This window comes from Rhineura floridana, chromosome 8 (assembly GCF_030035675.1).
Source record: "Rhineura floridana isolate rRhiFlo1 chromosome 8, rRhiFlo1.hap2, whole genome shotgun sequence".
NCBI lineage: Eukaryota > Metazoa > Chordata > Lepidosauria > Squamata > Rhineuridae > Rhineura > Rhineura floridana.
Window position 1 is genome coordinate 110108437 of NC_084487.1, and position 18238 is coordinate 110126674.

The 18238-nt window shown below is 39.1% G+C and overlaps 2 protein-coding genes across 5 annotated transcripts in view; one reads left to right on the forward strand and one right to left on the reverse strand.

Moving 5' to 3' along the window:
- Window positions 1-6784, forward strand: EFCAB10 (EF-hand calcium binding domain 10). The gene is made up of 5 exons (XM_061640412.1): window positions 1-66; window positions 170-487; window positions 2615-2779; window positions 3771-3855; window positions 4648-6784. The coding sequence occupies exons 2-5, from the start codon at window positions 328-330 to the stop codon at window positions 4682-4684; spliced, it is 447 nt and encodes a 148-aa protein (XP_061496396.1). The 5' UTR covers window positions 1-66; window positions 170-327; the 3' UTR covers window positions 4685-6784.
- The window catches only part of RINT1 (RAD50 interactor 1), a 23721-nt gene continuing 9953 nt past the window's right edge, over window positions 4471-18238 (reverse strand). For 3 of the 4 annotated variants that reach the window (XM_061640409.1, XM_061640408.1, XM_061640410.1), the window contains exons 8-16: window positions 17585-17741; window positions 16502-16612; window positions 15840-16065; window positions 14050-14187; window positions 7984-8183; window positions 7500-7714; window positions 6839-7019; window positions 6630-6748; window positions 4471-6100 (exon numbers count right to left, since the gene is read on the reverse strand). In XM_061640409.1, the coding sequence (XP_061496393.1) occupies window positions 5878-6100; window positions 6630-6748; window positions 6839-7019; window positions 7500-7714; window positions 7984-8183; window positions 14050-14187; window positions 15840-16065; window positions 16502-16612; window positions 17585-17741 (1570 nt within the window). In that variant the 3' untranslated portion in view covers window positions 4471-5877. The remainder of the gene's footprint in view (window positions 6101-6629; window positions 6749-6838; window positions 7020-7499; window positions 7715-7983; window positions 8184-14049; window positions 14188-15839; window positions 16066-16501; window positions 16613-17584; window positions 17742-18238) is intronic. The other variant, XM_061640411.1, reaches the window with a different exon arrangement.

Below are 18238 nucleotides of genomic sequence, written 5' to 3' on the forward strand. Positions count from 1 at the left end.
GCTTGGGGCAGTAACTTGAGCCGGCCCTTCTGCTCAAATTACTTTTCTCTTCCAGGAAGGTTCAAGGTAGTTATGTTCTCTGTACTATGAAGAGCTCCCTCACACAAAGAGCGAGAGCCACCACTTCAGGAGAGGTTTAACTCTCAACTTTTTCTCTCTCTCTTTCTAGCTACTTCCACCCCAGAACAGGTATGTCTTCAAACCCCAGGACAGCGGGTGAGGCGCCACCGGGCACACAGAGGGAAACCTGTAATCGCGCGACTAGGTCTAGGAGGACATGCTCATTGGTCAGCCGTCGCCACCCCCGCCGCCAAATCCCTTCGTCACATGACGCCCCCTTCACAAGGGACGTGGCCTGCGAGCGTTTCCTTCGGTCTCCTAGCAACGGCGATGGACCGCGAAACGGAGGGCCGCGAGTACTTGGCGCAGCACAAAATCCCAGACCTTTTACACAATTTGAGCGCGTTGCTGCTCTACCACCGCCCAGGTAAGACTACGCCGAGACCATGCACCTAACCAAACCACATGGAAGCTTTTACCACAGGTGCGAATGCGTGATAAAATGGTCGTCTGTGGGAGTTGTCGATTCAGGTCTCTACTCTAGCATCACTGTTAGGTAGGATAGGATTTAGCAGCGAGGGTGAAAGGGCAGAGGCGAATTGTGTGTGGAATTAATATTTTATTTATTTATTTGATTTATATCCCGCCCCTCCCAGCAGGAGCCCAGGGTCGTGATGGGTGGATTGGGTTGCCACCCACTCACAATTTGTATGGACTGATAGTGTTTGGGGAGCTTTCTCCATAATAGCTAGAACCAATGGAGGGAGTTCATGCGTATTTTCAGTGAAGACAAAATTGAGTAACGGGAGAAACTTCAACTAGCATTTTCAGAGGAAGGAAGGAAGGCTTTTTGTAGACCCCGAAGAGCAATGGTTAACAATGCAATACTATACTTTTGTCTACTGAAAGTTCAAATTGGCTTACTCCCAGGCCAGTCAGTGGGCATAAGATTGCCGCCTCAGACTACAATCCTAAACACCCTTACTAGGGCATTAACATTACTGGACACAGTGACACGTCTGAATAAACATACATGCTAGTGTCCTGGAGGCATAACAAACAACAAAAAGGAACCTTTACTTTGGAGAAATAATGTCTTGGGATCCTAGTGCAAGTGAGTAGAGGGTGTGGACATCTGATTTCCATTCCCCCCCAACCCCTATGCCTCATTGAACATCTTTCCAGAATCCCTGGCCTTTGGAGCATCTGGGAGGAGCATTGGGTGCTATAGGAGGAAATAGGTAAACCCTATTTCAAAAGTGGAACTTTGTGGGTTTTGGAATCTGCGGCTAATAGCTTACAATGAACATGCAGCTTGCTAGTGTACATCGCCCAATTGCTCTTGCTTTGCTCCTCTCCTGGCATGAGTGGAAGCAACAAACCATGATGCTTGGCTTGTGCATATGTCCTGGTCCAAATAAGGAACCATGTTTGTGTTGTTTCTCACAACCCAAACCTTGATCATGAAATCAAGGGTTTGCTGATCATGATTTGTCAGCGTGAAACATTGCTCTTTCATGGTAAGCCATTATTTGCAGTGTTGCTATTTCCCATTCTCGTAGTGTATAAGGAGCTATAGCAATCATATTCATTTCCAGGACCAGTTCAAGATGCTCACATTAGTGTTTAAAGCCCTAAACGACTTAGTTCCCAAATAGCTGAAAGACTGCCTCCTTCCCTACAGACCCTCTCGGGTATTGAGATCAGCAGAGGGGGCCATTTTGGTCATTCTGCCACCCTTGAAAGCTTGAGAGGGTGGCCCAGGAGAGGGCATTCTCTGTGGCAGCCTCTAAGTTGTGGAACTCCCTCCCCACCGAGGGGCAACTTCATTGTACAACTTTTGGCAAATACTGAAGATGCACCTCTTTACCCTGGCCTTCAAAATCTGAGATGTATATTTTTAGGACCCACCCTATTTTGTGATATTGTTTAGGTTGTTTTTAATTGTTTTAATTGTGCGTTTTAAAATTGTTGTAATCCACCCTGGGATCTCTTGGTGAAGGGTGGGTAAAAAATTCTAATAATATAATAATGACTTGTCTTTCAACTAGACAATAATTGAAATAAGCAATGTTATTAAGTAACCATGATTATACTTGATCATAGTAAGTTCCTTCTTGCTACATGAGTTTGGCCTTTTTGAGGAGGATGAATGGATTGTCTTTAATTTCCCGTGTGTGTGTGTTGTGTGAAAAGGTACATACCAGGATATGTGGGTTATATTTGGAGAAGATGTATGGCTTGTACATACAGGCATTTGGAACCATTCCCTCACTTTGGACTACACTTGATTAGTATCCTGACACAGAATGCTGATGACTATACACATAATAAAATACAGAATAGAGGATAACAGCCTTGCTGTTAGGAGAAAAATCCTTTCACACTCCAGGCCTGTTGTTATGCTATCAATTCTGAAGGTGTAAGCAAATAGCTAAATTGCACAAATAAAGGGAAAATGACAGACCATCTTTCTTTGGTTTTCTCTTGTACATCTCTTGTATTTAGTCATAGAGCTTAGTTTAAAATGTATGACAATGTTTTTATCTTACAGAAAGACCAAGAGAGTTTTTAATAAAGACACTGGAAAAAATAAAACTTTCAAAACTTACTCGTGTGGACTACCCCTATCTCATGGATGAATCAAATGTGGATGCAATGTTCGAGATGCTAGATGTTGCAGGCCAAGGTTACATAACCTTAAAGCAATATGAAGGAGGTTGGTGGTCCTTCATGAACTTCTCATTTTTAGATAGCCAGTTGTCTTAAAGGACAGGAACAGCAAACTTGGGCATGATACAAATAATTGATTATTCTCAGCCTAGTCTTCACGGAAATACAGTGAGTAAAACAAAACCAAAAACCCCATTTGATCTGTATCATGTAATTTCTAAAAACCGTTAGTTGTTCCCAGTGCTGATAAAGGGAGACAAGGAATGCATGGGAATGTTGCTCTAGTTCTTGAAAACCCAGCAAAGGTAATTGCCTGCGGGTACTGTACCACTTCTCTCTCAGCTCTCTTTCCCTTCTCCCCCGCCCTACACATACTCTTTTGATGGGTGTAACATGTTGAAAGAACATGCCTTGTTTTCTGGCATTTTGGATGAGAAGAGGGGGTTCTATTTGTACTTCCCTCCCTTTGCTATATGGAGAAAACATTATTTATTTATAACCCACCTTTTCTCCAAGGAGCTCAAGGTGGTGTACAAATATGGTTCTCCCCCTCCTCATTTAATCCCCATGAGGCAAGTTAGGCTGAGAGGCAGTGATTGGCCCAAGGTAACCCAGTGAACTTCATGGCTGTGTGGAGATTCGAACCCTGGTCTCCCAGGTCCTAGCCCAACCACTATTCCATGTGTGTTATGCTGTACTATATATAGTTGAATGTCTCATCTGCCTAACCCATTTATCCTTCAATCTGTGGATGGATAACAAGTGGAATTCCCCTATTCAGATAAATACAGTGCAATCGAAATCACATTACTTTCTCTTTGCAGTGTTAGGGAGGAGGCATGTATGCGTGTCCTTCTTGTGTTATTTGTTCCCCCATCAGTAATGTTGAGATTTGCTCCCCCATCAGTAATGTCTAAAAGAACCAAGGATGAGAGAGAATCCAAGATGGGAGCATGGTTCATCGAAAATACGAAACTAAATTATGTGTACTCCAGCAGCAAATTTATAAGGATCTTTCATTTCCTCTCCCATTTTAGCACTTGAATCTTTGGGATTGAGTATCCAGGATGAAGCTTACAAAGATACTGATATAATTACAGCAAGTGTCTTCAAGGAAAATGTGTAAGTTGAACTGGAATGTTGAGAAGTTATAGATTTATCTGTTGCTCATGTCACATTGGGCTAGATTGGTCAATATAGACCTGAATTGCTTCCTTACCTGTACCATCCTTCCCCCTCACCTGGTGCTCCTTTTCTACCTCCGAATGTTTGAATAAGGCATAAATGTTTAAAATCTAATGGATGTAGATCTTGACATTGTAAAGCTTCAGTCTTATTGTACTCAGCTGTCTAGTCAAATAGTGCTTGCACTGTCAACTAAAACTGTTCTCTGTCAACCTAACTGTTTCTCACTGGATAGTACGTCAAAAAATTCAGAACATCCAATTATTCCTCCAAATGTTCACACAAACTGTTTACAAGATCATTATTGGAATACATTAGGACTTCCCTTTGCTATAGCCTTTGGGCACCTGCCAGTTAGCATTAAGTTGCATTTATTTCAATAAGAGGGTTGAGTGAATGCTTAAATCTCTTCCACTGAAATCTACGGGATTTTAAAGTGATTAAAGTAAACTGAAGAGATACTGAGAAACTATGAGCTGTGGCTGAAATAAGTGATATTAGCAAAGACAAAAGAAAAATTCTTTGAAGAACATTAAACGAAATACAATGGCCACAGTCCAGAACAGATGTATTAGCATGCAAAGATGTTGTGTAAACAAAATATACCCCCCAAAATGTGCTTGTTCAATTTAATAAAGGCATACTATTCCCCCTTATACTATATTTTGTTAATGGTGAAAGGTTTCTGCAATTTATATATACTCAGTGTTGCTCTTTGTTTTCCCACAGGATGAAAAAATTTGCTGAAATGTGGGCAGCATTTTAATCTTCATATGACTTCATATTTTACTTCTGAAAAAGTAGTATTTTCATTTTTATGTCTATAGATATAGTGGCCTTGTTCAGGTGTAATAAAAACTGCATCACTACTATTGCAGTTGTGGAATTTCATATTTTCTTGACAAAGGTTGAAATATTTTGTAGTAATCTTTCATTGTCAAATGCTGTGCCCATTGCAGCCATAATTAAGCAGGTTTGGCTCCATTTATTTCACAGTGGGAGACTTGCATTGCTTATTGCCCTTAACTCTCTCTATAATGAAGGCTTAATTATACATATCTACCTGTTTTTGCTTTATCATCTATCACTACCTACCAGTAACTAGATGAGTGTCAGCTATATTAAAAGCTATTTCTCAGCCTCAAGAAACCTTACCTTTATATTGCAAACAATGTGCAAAATCATTTTTAGATTATATTAAGATAGGTTTTAATCTAGTTACCAAAATAAATCTATTAGTCTATCAGGTGGAATGTAAGGTTGTTTCATTTTACACATTTGTAATTATCACAGCTATTACCATTGGAACGGGGTAGGGTGTTTCTCCAGCACTTGCATCAGTGAAGCACTTTTCAGCCTCACAGTCTTATATTTAGGTTCTTCAGTAAACATAGGGAACTATTGAAAACCACAGAAAATGCTGCAGACCACACTGGCTCCCACCATAGCACCTGGTGTTGATAGGAGACCACTGCAAACATTTCTGATGTAATAGCTCAGAGCCCTTGTAAAGTGAGTCTTTGGAAGATCATAGAGACAGTCCATCTGAATGTAGATCATTCTGTATAGTTCAACAGCCAACAAGGGTGAGCAACTCAACGTAGCTCAAAAATGAATTATTAAAAGAATTAAAGAATCAAATTTGTCCTTCACAAACTCTTAAAAGAATAAAAGAATCGAATTTGTTCCTGTAAGGGGCTTGTTCCTATTATACAGCATATGTGTTAGAATATTGTCTTATTAAACAAGAATATCTTCTAGTTGAACATATTGTTCAATTCTAATACTTGCTGAACTGTACCAAATATAAAATTGTATCTTCGAAACTGACATCTATACAGCTAATTTCACCTTCACTCAAAAAAAAAAGCATGTTACTAAACAAGTAAGAGCACAGAGAAATTTGGCTTTGCTTTTTATAGAATGCAATAGTGATTAGTCTCTCTTCATTCTGTTTCCTTATTTCCCAGTGTTAGGCCAATTTGTTCTCAAATTAAGAAGAATCTCCACATCTTGTTGAGCTAACTTGTAAATTCCAAGTTCATTTAATGCTGCCACTGCTGTGGGCTGATTTGAAATCAATATGGTTTCAGTTCTATTTTCAGTGGCAGATTGTAGCACATCCTTCAAGAGTAGGGCTGAGCCAACATTTAAATTCAGTACAATACAGGCTTCCTTTATGCTGCAGAAGAAAAGAAGAAAAAAAACACAGAACTTTAAAAAGCTAAAATGGCATGAAGATCTGTTGTTCAGAGAAAAAAGATGACAAATATTTCACTAAACATTTCAGCCAGTAAATAGTGAGTTTACCTCTTTGTATAAAACTGGAAAAAACACCATGCTTGCAGAAGTTATGGTTCTAGCCAAATTAACTAGAAGACAGTAGTTAAATAACAATATTTAACTACTGTCTTCCAGTTAATTTGGCTGGAGCCATAATGTTATGCTTTTATGTTTTACATGCTGAAGTTGTTCCCTAATTTTTCTCCAATGGTAATCTAATAGTATTAAGTGATAGATTTTATATTGTTGTGAAAGAACTCTTTCAGATACAGATTACTACATGCACTGTTAACGTTTAACGTTTTCCCTGTCTTAGAAACGTGTTCAGAAAAAAAGGGAGATGGGAAAGATACCTTGCAGTTTCTTATCTCATTTTTTCCAATATTTAATTTCTGAAGTAAACTATAATTTGAGACACGCTTACTTACTGTTTGAAATAATTCTCTGGCCGTTTGCAGTAATGTGAAAATAAAGGGAAAAGATTCCTAGTCATGTCAAACTGGAGCTGCGCTGCTCCTCCTTCATTAAAGTGATTGGCCAGTATTATCTGTACACAGCACAAATAAAAGGCAAGTTAAATTTAGCATTACTGGCATATTTATCATTACAGCACTAATCACACACTACAGACACTTACTTCCTGATAGATGAATAAATCCACCTTCTCTGCAAGCATTTGCCAAAAGATTTTGAACAATGAATAACAAAGCTGCTGCTCAAGTTGTAGCAGCTGGTCTCTCAAGGTCAGCAGCAGTGGGCAGGCAGTAGTTGACAAGGACATTACTGCCTGTTCTGACTGGGATGGCAAAGAGAGCCACCTAAAAAACAGAAAATCATCATTACAAAACATCTAATGTCACCCAACTTGAAGTTTGTTTAGGTATTTAACTATGAAGTTTAACAACACTTCATGAGATTTGTTTTAATTTGTGACTTTTAATTAACCCATTACCCTGATAGATGAGCTTAACGGCAGAACCCAGCTTTGATCCCTGGCATTCCAATTAAAAGCTCTTGAGTAGTAAATACCTTAAGAGTCACTGCCAGTGCACTGACTTTGCATTTTGCCTCTGGCATTAGGAAGGTCTCTCTCTATTGCAGGGATGGGGAATCTGTGGCCCTCCAGATGTTGTTGGACTCCAGCTTCCATCAGGATGACCAATGAGTCAAGGATGATGGTAGATGGGAGTCCAACAACATCTAGACAGCTATAATGTTGTTTTAATTCCCTTGTCCCCCCTCACTTCCGTCTTCCAAACTGTATGTGAATTAAAATTTACTATTAAGTCAAGTTTTACCTTTCCTTTTTGTACATCTTGGCAGCATCTTTGACATCTCTGAAGACATGGTCTACCTGACGAGTCAGCATGTCATGTTTTAGTCGCTCAAGGAGGTTAATCATATCATCAAAGACAGAGCTTTCCATAGAAGCCAGTTGGCCTAGTTGTAGTTTACTTAGTGCATTGCTATCAGCGCAAACTTCTAGCGCAGCCTGCTGAAGCTGCAAAAAGAACTACATAGACATGAAGATCCTGCTGTATATACTGCCACCCAACAGTTTAATACATTTGAGGGTTGTTTAAATGTACTTACTTCCCAGCTATGTAGTCCCCTAAAATTACAGCAATTTGATTTATGTATTTTGAAAATGTACTTAATTCTACAAGTGAAAAGCAATTCTATACTGCAGAGAAGCAGGGGTAGTTTTGCAACAAAATTAGTTTAAAATTAAGTTTTAATAATCACATATGGCAATTGTAGTTATATAAAATAAGTACTTACAACATTGTCAGCCCAATCTGCAAGCACTGTTGCTATGTAGTTAACAGCATTTAGGATTGCACAGTACCGGAAAGATAAAGGTGCTCTTGTCTCTTCCTTCATAACTTGAGTTAGCCGTATTCTGAAGTCATCCACCAACTCTTTTTGCAATTCTAGGAACTGTAGCTTTCTAGCAGCTGTAGGAAGATGCTTATACCTATCTGTGCAGAAAATTACAAGAGATTTGGTGTTTATTTATTTATTTATTCAATTTGTATCCCGCCCTTCCTCCCAGCAGGAGCCCGGGGCGGGAAACAAAGCACTAAAACACTTTAAAACGTCATAAAAACAGATCTTAAAATACATTAAAACAAAACAGCATTAAAAACATTTTAAAAAAACAACCTTAAAAAGGGTTAAAAACATTATTTAAAGACATATTAAACAATTCTGACACAGATGCAGACTGGGATAGGTCTCAACTTAACAGGCTTGTTGAAAGAGGAAAGTCTTCAAAAGGTGCCAAAAAGATAGCAGAGATATTCAAAGGGACAGAATTCCACAAATTCATTCAAATAATATTTGAATTATTTTAGATTTTTTAAAGGCTCAATGGATGACTGAAGAAACTCTTAAAATGATTAAAGAGAGAAGGAAAGCAAAAGGAGATAGAAACATGGTTAGAACCCTAAACGCTACAGCGACTAGTACATAGGGACAAAGAGAACGATTACAATAGTTATTGTATTCCCCTCTAGGATGCACACCTTAACATGGTGAGGAGCTTTGAGAGTGTCAACGAAGCTGAGAGCAATGTCGTCAGGTGTCTAGACCAAGAGGCTAGATTCTTAGCAGGGGCACCCAAAGCAGGATGGTCAAAGCTGAGACACCAGACTAAGATGCATCCAAACTCAGAGGAAGGCAATGGTAAACCACCTCTGAATACCTCTTGCCACGAAAACCCTATGAACAGAGTATCCAAAATGCAACACAAGATAGTGCTGGAAGATGAAACCCCCAGGTCAGAAGGCACTCAACAAGCCACTGGGGAAGAACAAAGGACAAGTACGAGTGGTGCTGTGACTAATAACACCACTGGATCAAAGCTGAAAGGAAGCCCAGAGGCTGATGCGCACAGATGTGAGAGTCCAGAGTTGTACGATACACACAATAGGAACACAGAATGTGAGAAGCATGAACCAGAGAAAGTTAGAAATAGTCAAGCAAGAAATGGAACCCATCAACATTACAAGACTTGGCATGAGTGAACTAAAATGGACAGGAATGGGACATTTTCAATCAGGCAACTACAAAATATTTTATGCAGGAAATGAGAAGTTAAGAAGAAATGGGGTTGCTTTAATAGTGAGAAGTGTGTAGCAAAAACAAAAACTATAACACAAGGTCTGAGCACATATCAAGGAGATTTAACGGGAAACCTGTTAACATAACCATCATCCAAGTCTACGCTCCAATGGCAAACACAGAAGAAGAGGAATTGGAGAGATTTTACACAGAAGTACAGGAAGAAATTGATCACACATCAAAACACAATGTGCTGATAATCATGGGGGACTGGAATGCAAAAGTAGGGAACAGAGAAGAACTAGGAATTGTGGAAACATGGGGCTTGGGAGATAGAAATGAAGTAGGAGAAAGACTTATCAAATTCTGTGAAGCCAATAATTTGTTTCTTGCAAACACATTCCTTGAGCAACCGAAAAGACGACTGTACAGGTGGACATCACCAAATGGTCAATATAGGAATCAAATTGATTACATAATTGGTAGCAGAAGATGGAGAAGTTCCATACTTTTTGCAACACGAAGACCAGGAGCAGCCTGTGGTACAGATCATGAACTGGTAATATCGAAAATCAGAGTAAAGCTAACGAAGAACAACAAAGCAATCATAATGCCAAAATACAATTTAAATAACATCCCAGAAGAATATAAAGATCAAATAAGGAACAGATTTCAAGCTTTAAACTTAGTTGACAGAGAACCAGAAGAACTATGGAGTGAAGTCAGAGATATTATCAGGGAAGAATGCCAAAAGACAATACCTCTAGTTAGAAAGAGAGAAAGACCTCAGTGAATGAATGACAAAACTCTTAAAATGGTTAAAGAGAGAAGGAAAGCAAAAGCAAGAAGAGATAGAAACACAGTCAGAACCCTAAATGCAACAATACAGTGACTAGTACATAGGGACAAAGAGAACTATTACAACAGTTACTGTATAGAAATAGAAGAGGACAACAAAAAGGGTAGAACAAGAGCCCTATTCCAAAAGATTAGAGAAATGAAGGGGAAATTTAAACCAACAGTAGGGAGGTTGAATAATCAACACGGGAACACACCGACTGACAGAGATGAAATAAAAGGAAGATGGAAGCAATACACTGAAGAACTATAAAAAAGATGCAAGGATGACAGATTCATTCAAGGAGGAACCATATGATGAAGAACCAGACATTTTAGAATGTGAGGTGAAAGCTGCTCTTAAAATACTTGGAAGAAACAAACAACCAGGAACAGATGGCATACCAACAGAGTTGCTCCAAGCTACTGAGACTGAATCTGTCCAAATTTTGACAAAAAATTGTCAACAAATACGGAAAACTAAACAATGGCCCATAGACTGGAAGCATTCAATATACATCTCGGTTCCAAAGAAAGGAGATCCCAGGGAATGCAGTAATTACCAAACTATTGCCTTAATATCCTATGCAAGTAAAGTGATGCTCAAGATTCTACAACAAAGGCTCTTACCATATATGGAGTGAGAAATGCCAGATGTCCAAGCTGGATTTAGAAAGGGAAGAGGCACCAGAGATCATATCGCAAACGTATGTTGGATAATGGAACGGACCAAGGAATTTCAGAAGAAAATCACCCTGTGCTTTATAGACTACAGCAAAGTCTTTGACTGTGTAGATCATGAAAAACTATGGAATGCTTTAAAAGAAATGGGGGTGCCACAGCATCTGATTGTCCGGATGCACAACCTATACTCTGGACAAGAGGCTACTGTAAGGACAGAATATGGAGAAACCGATTGGTTCCCCATCGGAAAGGGTGCGAGTCTTTTCTGGCTTTTCTTGTCTATTTTTAATTATGTCGGGATAAGTTTTAGAAATTTTAATTAACATGTTTGTCATTCTATATTAATATTATGATTTGTATTTTTATAATACCCAGTCTATCACTGTAACAAATAATAATGAATAACGAATGAATAATGAATATTTTATTTGGATCCGGAAACTAATTCCTGATTAGCTCTTAATTTGAATATGCCTGTATTTTAATAATTGTTTTATGATATGTGTTCTACTTTTATACTGGTCATTGGCCGTAATAAAACTGATTGGATTGGACAAGAGGCTACTGTAAGGACAGAATATGGAGAAACCGATTGGTTCCCCATCGGAAAGGGTGTGAGACACGGGTGTATTTTATTACCCTATTTGTTTAATCTGTACGCAGAACATATCATACAGAAAGCGGGATTGGACCAAGATGAAGGAGGTGTGAAAATTGGAGGGAGAAACATCAATAATTTAAGATATGCAGACGGTACCATACTCTTAGCAGAAACTAATAATGACTTGAAACAAATGCTGATGAAAGTTAAAGAGGAAAGCACAAAAGCAGGACTACAGCGGAACATCAAGAAGACTAAAGTAATGACAACAGAAGATTTATGTAATTTTACAGTTGACAATGAGGACATTGAACTTGTCAAGAATTATCAATACCTGGGCACAGTCCTTAACCAAAATGGAGACAATAGTCAAGAAATGAAAAGAAAGCTAGGACTGGGGAGGCCAGCTATGAGAGAACTAGAAAAGGTCCTCAAAATGCAAAGATGTATCACTGAACACTAAAGTCAGGCTCATTCAGACCATGGTATTCCCGATCTCTATGTATGGATGTGAAAGTTGGACAATGAAAAAAGTGGGTAAGAGAAAAATCAGCTCATTTGTAATGTGGTGTTGGAGGAGAGCTTTGCACATACCATGGACTGTGAAAAAGACAAAATAATTGGGTGTTAGGACAAATTAAATCAGAACTATCACTAGAAGCTAAAATGATGACACTGACATTATCATACCTTGGACACATCATGAGAAGACTTGATTCACTAGAAAAGGCAATAATGCTGGGAAAAATAGAAGAGAGTAGAAAAAGAGAAAGGCCAAACAAGAGATAGACTGATTCCATGAAGGAAGCCACAGACCTGAACTTACAAGATCTGAACAAGATCTATTGGAGGGTCACCAGAAGTCGTAATCGACTTGAAGGCATATAACAAATGGATCTTTTATTAGCTATCATCCAAGATTTCCCCACAGCTGTATTTTAATTGGTCCTATTGAAGTAATGAGAATAGTCTATAGAAAAATTGCTTATAATGTGCTCATACTTTTGTACTATGGTATTTCACACTTTTGCCTCATTTTTATAGTTTGTAATTTTTTTATTTGTTTAGCAATATGCCATTACAAACATAAATCATTCAATGTTGAGACACAAATTTAGCTCTTAATTTCCTGGCTGCCAGCACAAATAAGGAAACATGCATCGAGATGTAATTTTCCATGTCCAAGAGCAAAAAGCACACAAACCCTACAACTAAGGTCAGAGAGATTTCTCACGAGGATCTTTGTATAAAGGATCTGAGTAATATAAGAACAACATCCTCTATAGCTGTTTTACAAAACACACAAAACCAGTGTTCTCAGGAAGTTTCTTAGTGACCATTGAAAAAAGAAAAAGGCATGACATTAAACCTTAACTCGGTAAAGGCGATTCTACGTGGAGCTAAAGTAATTACCTCCAAATAGTTAGCTTTTTGATGATCTGTTTTAAAGCATAGGTACAGCCTAGAAAATCTCAAAGAATGGATAGTATCAGTATCACTTAAAGAAGCTCTGCCATACACAAACAGCTTTAACTGTATTTTATACAATGACTGAATCTCAGTCACCTAACTATCAAATTCTCTATCAAGGGTATGGAAAACAGCAACTCACTTTTGCGCATTTAAGGGTGAGCCATAAGCTATGGAGACCAGGAGAGAGGGTGGCACAGTTAATATTCTGTTATGAAAATTTAGGAGTCAAACCTGTATTCTGGCCTGAACAGAAGGCCAACCCACTTCTGCACGAACATGCGCAGTGAGTGCCAACAGGTAGGCCCAAAACTTTCTTTAAAAAAGAGCTTTGACCTTCTCCAACTCATGAAATAATAATTGGCTAAGACCCCAAAGCTCTATTCCATTTAACATATAGAGGGGACAACTGTAGCCTCTCTGCTGTCCCAGAAAAGGAGCATTTTTAATGGCTACAATACAGGTGGAGAACTTTTCAGCAGACACACAGAGACAAGCTTTCATTCCCTCAATGACATTTGCACGAAAACCTTCTCTGTAGTTGAAGACCAGTGTAGCTCAGACATTGACCCCTAGCTTAATAAAACAGGGATATCAACGTAAAACACATTAGGTTGCAACCAGAGGAAGTGAATTACACTTTAGTACTGTTGAAATTAAAGGAATTCAAAGTTATTACTAACTTTTCCCATTTATTTCAATAGGCCTAAGGCTGCAACCGTACACACACTTACCTGGGAGTAAGTCCCACTGAACTCAATGGAGCTTACTTCTTAATAGATATGTGTAAGATTGTGCTGTAACAACTAACTTTTTCGCTGATACTGTTTCCATGTTACTTAAACCATGATATATCTGCTTGTCAGACACTCAAATCCCAGGCTTCTGAGAATTAAAAAAAAAAAAGTAAATTACTCCAGCGATAATTGCCAAATGTACCATGCTGACAATTAGTCTCCTATGGATATAAACGGTCTAATCACTACCTTCTGAATTATTCATTGATGTTCAAAGGAAAACAAACAGGAACTTCATTTATTTGTTCTAATACAAACCCAATTTCCATTTCCATCTCTTATTCCTTTGATGACATCATAACCATTGATATGATGTTGATCTCCTTGTTGAGTGTATTAAAGTTCTCAAATTATTGAAGAACCAAAGCCAAATGCCAGAAATTTTGTAATTACCTGTGATAACTAGTAGCAGAGTCATAAAGGTTTCAGCGCAGTCTGGTACTTTCATTTCATCTACATCTGTGATATCTTTATACTGTGATATCCAGGCAGCTTCAGATGAAAGCATTGAGTCCATCTTTTGAAGAGCAACTGCCAGGCACATAGAACCAATAAAGAACTTAAATACTTAAATATGTTTCTCCTTAGCTGAATTGCTATTAAAAGATTCAAATTTTCTTCTCAAAAGCAAGCAAGATGTTCCTTTTTAAAACAAAAATTTGAAAAGGAAAAAAAACTCCATACCAAATATAGTAATTTCAAATCAAAGTTAAGATGTTGCTTCAGCTAAGAGATAACTGAGGGAACCTTACTAATGGCTTTAACAACTACTATGAACCTAGCAAGAGAACATATTTATCAATAACTCCCTGGAATCAGCTGTTAAATACCATGCAAAAAATGACTTAGCACAAACACTATTATCTTTATGCAAATATTAGCCAAAGTAAAAATTAATACTTTCTTTGTATTAATACCACATTTTTGCAGTAAGTCTCCCATATGGTTGATTATTCTAATTTCATTCTTTCTTAAAACTGCATAGGTTTTACAAATTGAACCTTCTGTCAACCCAATCTTCAGTTTTATGACAAACTGCAATGGGGGAAAATTAGCAACAATCCATCCTGTAGCAAGTTGCTTTTAGTCTATTGTTTATGGTATAGCACAGTGGGGAGGAGAGCCTGGCTGGGAGTCCAGAGTCTGTGAGTTCAAATCCCTGCTGGTGTCTCCTGGGTGTCAATGGCCAGCTAAAGATCACCCCACAGTGAGTGGCTCAGGGGTTACGTGCCCTGCCACCTGTGCAGCTGAGGGCAAGCTGCATAGTCCCAAGGAGCCCAGTGGTCCCCCAGCTGGCAGATGCAGACAAGGAAGGGGCTGGCTTGTGCAGCTGTGGCAAGCTGAACAGGCCCTAGCCAGCCGGGGAGGACTAGCCTCAGAGGGAGGCAATGGTAACCCCCCTCTGAATACTGCTTACCATGAAAACCCTATTCATACGGTCGCCATAAGTCGGGATCGACTTGTAGGCAGTCTATTTCCATTTCTTCTCTATTTCCTGATCAGCAGAACAATATGAGGGACAAGAACAGCACCATACCCAAGCAGAAATATGAACATGGATATGTCAGAAAAGCAAAGACATATCACCAATCTGATCTCTGGTGGTATAGTCTGTCATTGCCTTTACCCTCTCCATCTGGTTTGCAGTAGAAAACAAGTTTTGAAGTGCTCAGATGTTACAGCAACTTTGCAAGGTCAGCAATCTCCTGGATATTATCTCAACAGTCTCAATGGTAAAAATCCACTAGACTCTGCTTTAAATAGTGGATAGTGGCATCCTAACCCTCTTTGTGTGGAGTGGGTTCCACCATACTACATTTGACAACTGATATCCCTAGGCTATACCTGCCTTCTAGTGGATATCAGTGACGCATCCTGACTTGGAAACAGGCTATACCCTCTCGCTGTGCACGAGGATTTATTAGACATACTGTATCTATCCCCCTCCCTGCATCAAAAGCCTGAGACCTGAAGGAGCAGCATCATGGACAAGAAACACAGTTGGAGACCATTGCAGAAAGTGGCATACCATATTCCCTATCCCAAATGTAAACATTTGGAGCATAACTCTCTAGTCCCAGGACTTGTTCAGATTCAATACAACTACTTCTCCAAGGTAAGGGGGTTTGGAATCTTTTCAGGAAAGGTTTTTAACCAAATAAAAACTCTTCATAGCATCTTACATTTTCTTTCCACAGTTAACCATCTTTGAAAACAGGTTTCTTCTGATAAAATGTGCATGCAGCTGGGAAAGCTGCTGAGATATCCATGAACACTGTGTAGCTCTCTCTCAAACATTAGTACCTCATCCACCAGATGACAGAAGAGGCTGTCATCATACAGCAAGCAAGGAATATCAGCAGACAACTTCTCCAGGATCACCATCACCAAAGCTCGGGAAAATTCCAGCTTAAGAAGAGGCAAAGACATTAATTCAGATTAAAATTACACATACAGGAGTTTTGGATCAGAAATGGTCAAACTAGGAGTGTGGAATTTACTTTGTATTTTTACCAACACTCTAAAATCCACCACCTATGTGCAAATGATACACACTTAGAATTAAAGAATCCTGAGCCTAGAACCAGGCTCACAGTCCTTTCACAGAAATATCCACACTCAGTTACACTATCCCCCAGCTTTCTTAATTTCAGCAGTGTAATTTAGGATGTGCATGTGTTAATTTGTTGCTGCTGTTGATAATCAGTTGGGGTTCAGAAATCCTTGCTGATTAACTGGAAAACATTCAAAATCCTAACAGTAGATCCCAATCTACCTTCTGCCCACCATGTGCTAGATTTACAAATTTCATGGTTATCAGTATATTAAAAATAGAGGTGCTTACCCTTGCATTCACTGAAGAACCTGCCTTGTCCAATATTAGTTGGATTTTGTCCTCAAGAAACTTAGCATGATTTCTAATCCACATGAGCACTTGGGTAAGGTACCATTCAGGCTTTTGCGAAAGAAAAGTAGAAGAATTCACAATACATGTTGTTAGGTCTAGATACAATCTACTTTGCCAGATCATAGCATCATAGGGTCAGTTAACAGTTGTTCCCTACCCCTGCCCAAATTACTTTTTAGATTCCCTCACATTAAAAAGTGGTTTGTGTTTTGGCAAGGGAAGTGCTTAACAGGAAAGTGTTTGATAAATAGAATATTTGTCTGCTGTAGCTTGTGTGTGCTGCAGTAAGCCTAGAACTTCCTTGAAAGATGTAGGAAATGAAACACCTGAGCCACAGGACCACCTCAGTCATAGACACACGGAGAACTGACGAAAACAACCAAGTCTTACGGCACTTTGTTGTTTTTGCTGCAGAAGGCTAACACAACTACCCACCTGGAAATTGAGAGAATGGAGTGCATCATAAGTCAACACAAAACAGCCAAAACCTAAACCTAAATATATTTATAATTTTTAAAAAAGTTTTATTTAAAGTTGTTACTAAAATTGTGAAAAGATGCAAAAAAAATAAAAAAGCCAAATGTATGTCAATCATCCCAGAGCCTTTGCACGCATTGCCCAACACAGTGTAATGGGGCAGCAGCTTCACTTCTTATGGAGCAATGGATAGGATACTGCCTGCACATTTCTGCTATTATTACAGCTATGCAAGTTAACAAGCTACAGCAGAAATGGGAAACCCATGGCCCTCTACATATTGGATTACAACTTGCATCATCACTGGCCATTGGCCATGCTGGCTGGGATTGATGGGAGTCAGGAGTCCAACAACATCTATAGAGCTAGAGGTTTCCCATTTCTTTACTAGAGACTTGTGATTTAAATGATAGCTGAAAATTAATGGAACTAATAATATTTGGAGGGCAGGCCCCCACACATCCCACCCACCAGGCCACAACCTTTATTAATGTATCTTTTTAAAAGGAGTTTTTAAGAACAGGATTTTGTATACCACCACACCTTGCTTAACACATTTGTTTGCCTATTCCCTATGAAATGATACTTGAATCTTTTCTGAAGAGGAGCCAGCATGATCTGCATAGGTAGTATTATAGGTGGAGATGGAGGAAGAATGTACTTTTCCGGAAGCTGTTTTGGTTTGGTTAATAGTTCATCTCTGAGATTTTAAGAGTCAAAGTAAAATGTCGTATACATACAGATATGGGCTTGTACATCTCTGGGGCACATCTTAAGTAAGAAAAAAACATTTCTGCCCCTAGAGGGTGTCTCCCAATTTATGTCAGTTCCCTCTCCAGCTACAGTTCCCTACACCATATCTGACACAGTTCTGAAGAGTCCCCATAACTCCCAGGAATGGCTTTTTAGAGAGCTCAACAATGTAAGTGGAAAGTTAGCTGGAAGGTTCCACTGAACAAGTGGAATTCTTACTCATACCTCCCTTGGTCCAAGCTAGACACTTCAAAAAATAAATGCAGGATTCTTGAATTCTGACAACTTACAAAAAGTACTTGGGTTGGAGAGAACTAGTGTGGCGTAGTGGTTAGAGTGTTGGACTACGACCTGGGAGACCAGGGTTCGAATCCCCAAACAGCCATGAAGCTCACTGGGTGACCTTGGGCCAGTCACTGCCTCTCAGCCTCAGAGGAAGGCAAC

Bases quoted from the DNA above. Each gene is read 5' to 3' on its own strand.
- EFCAB10 (XM_061640412.1), top strand. From the start codon at position 328: ATGACGCCCCCTTCACAAGGGACGTGGCCTGCGAGCGTTTCCTTCGGT. The intron at 2,780-3,770 runs GTTGGTGGTCCT...CTCCCATTTTAG, and splicing joins CTTAAAGCAATATGAAGGAG to CACTTGAATCTTTGGGATTG. The intron at 3,856-4,647 runs GTAAGTTGAACT...GTTTTCCCACAG, and splicing joins AGTGTCTTCAAGGAAAATGT to GATGAAAAAATTTGCTGAAA.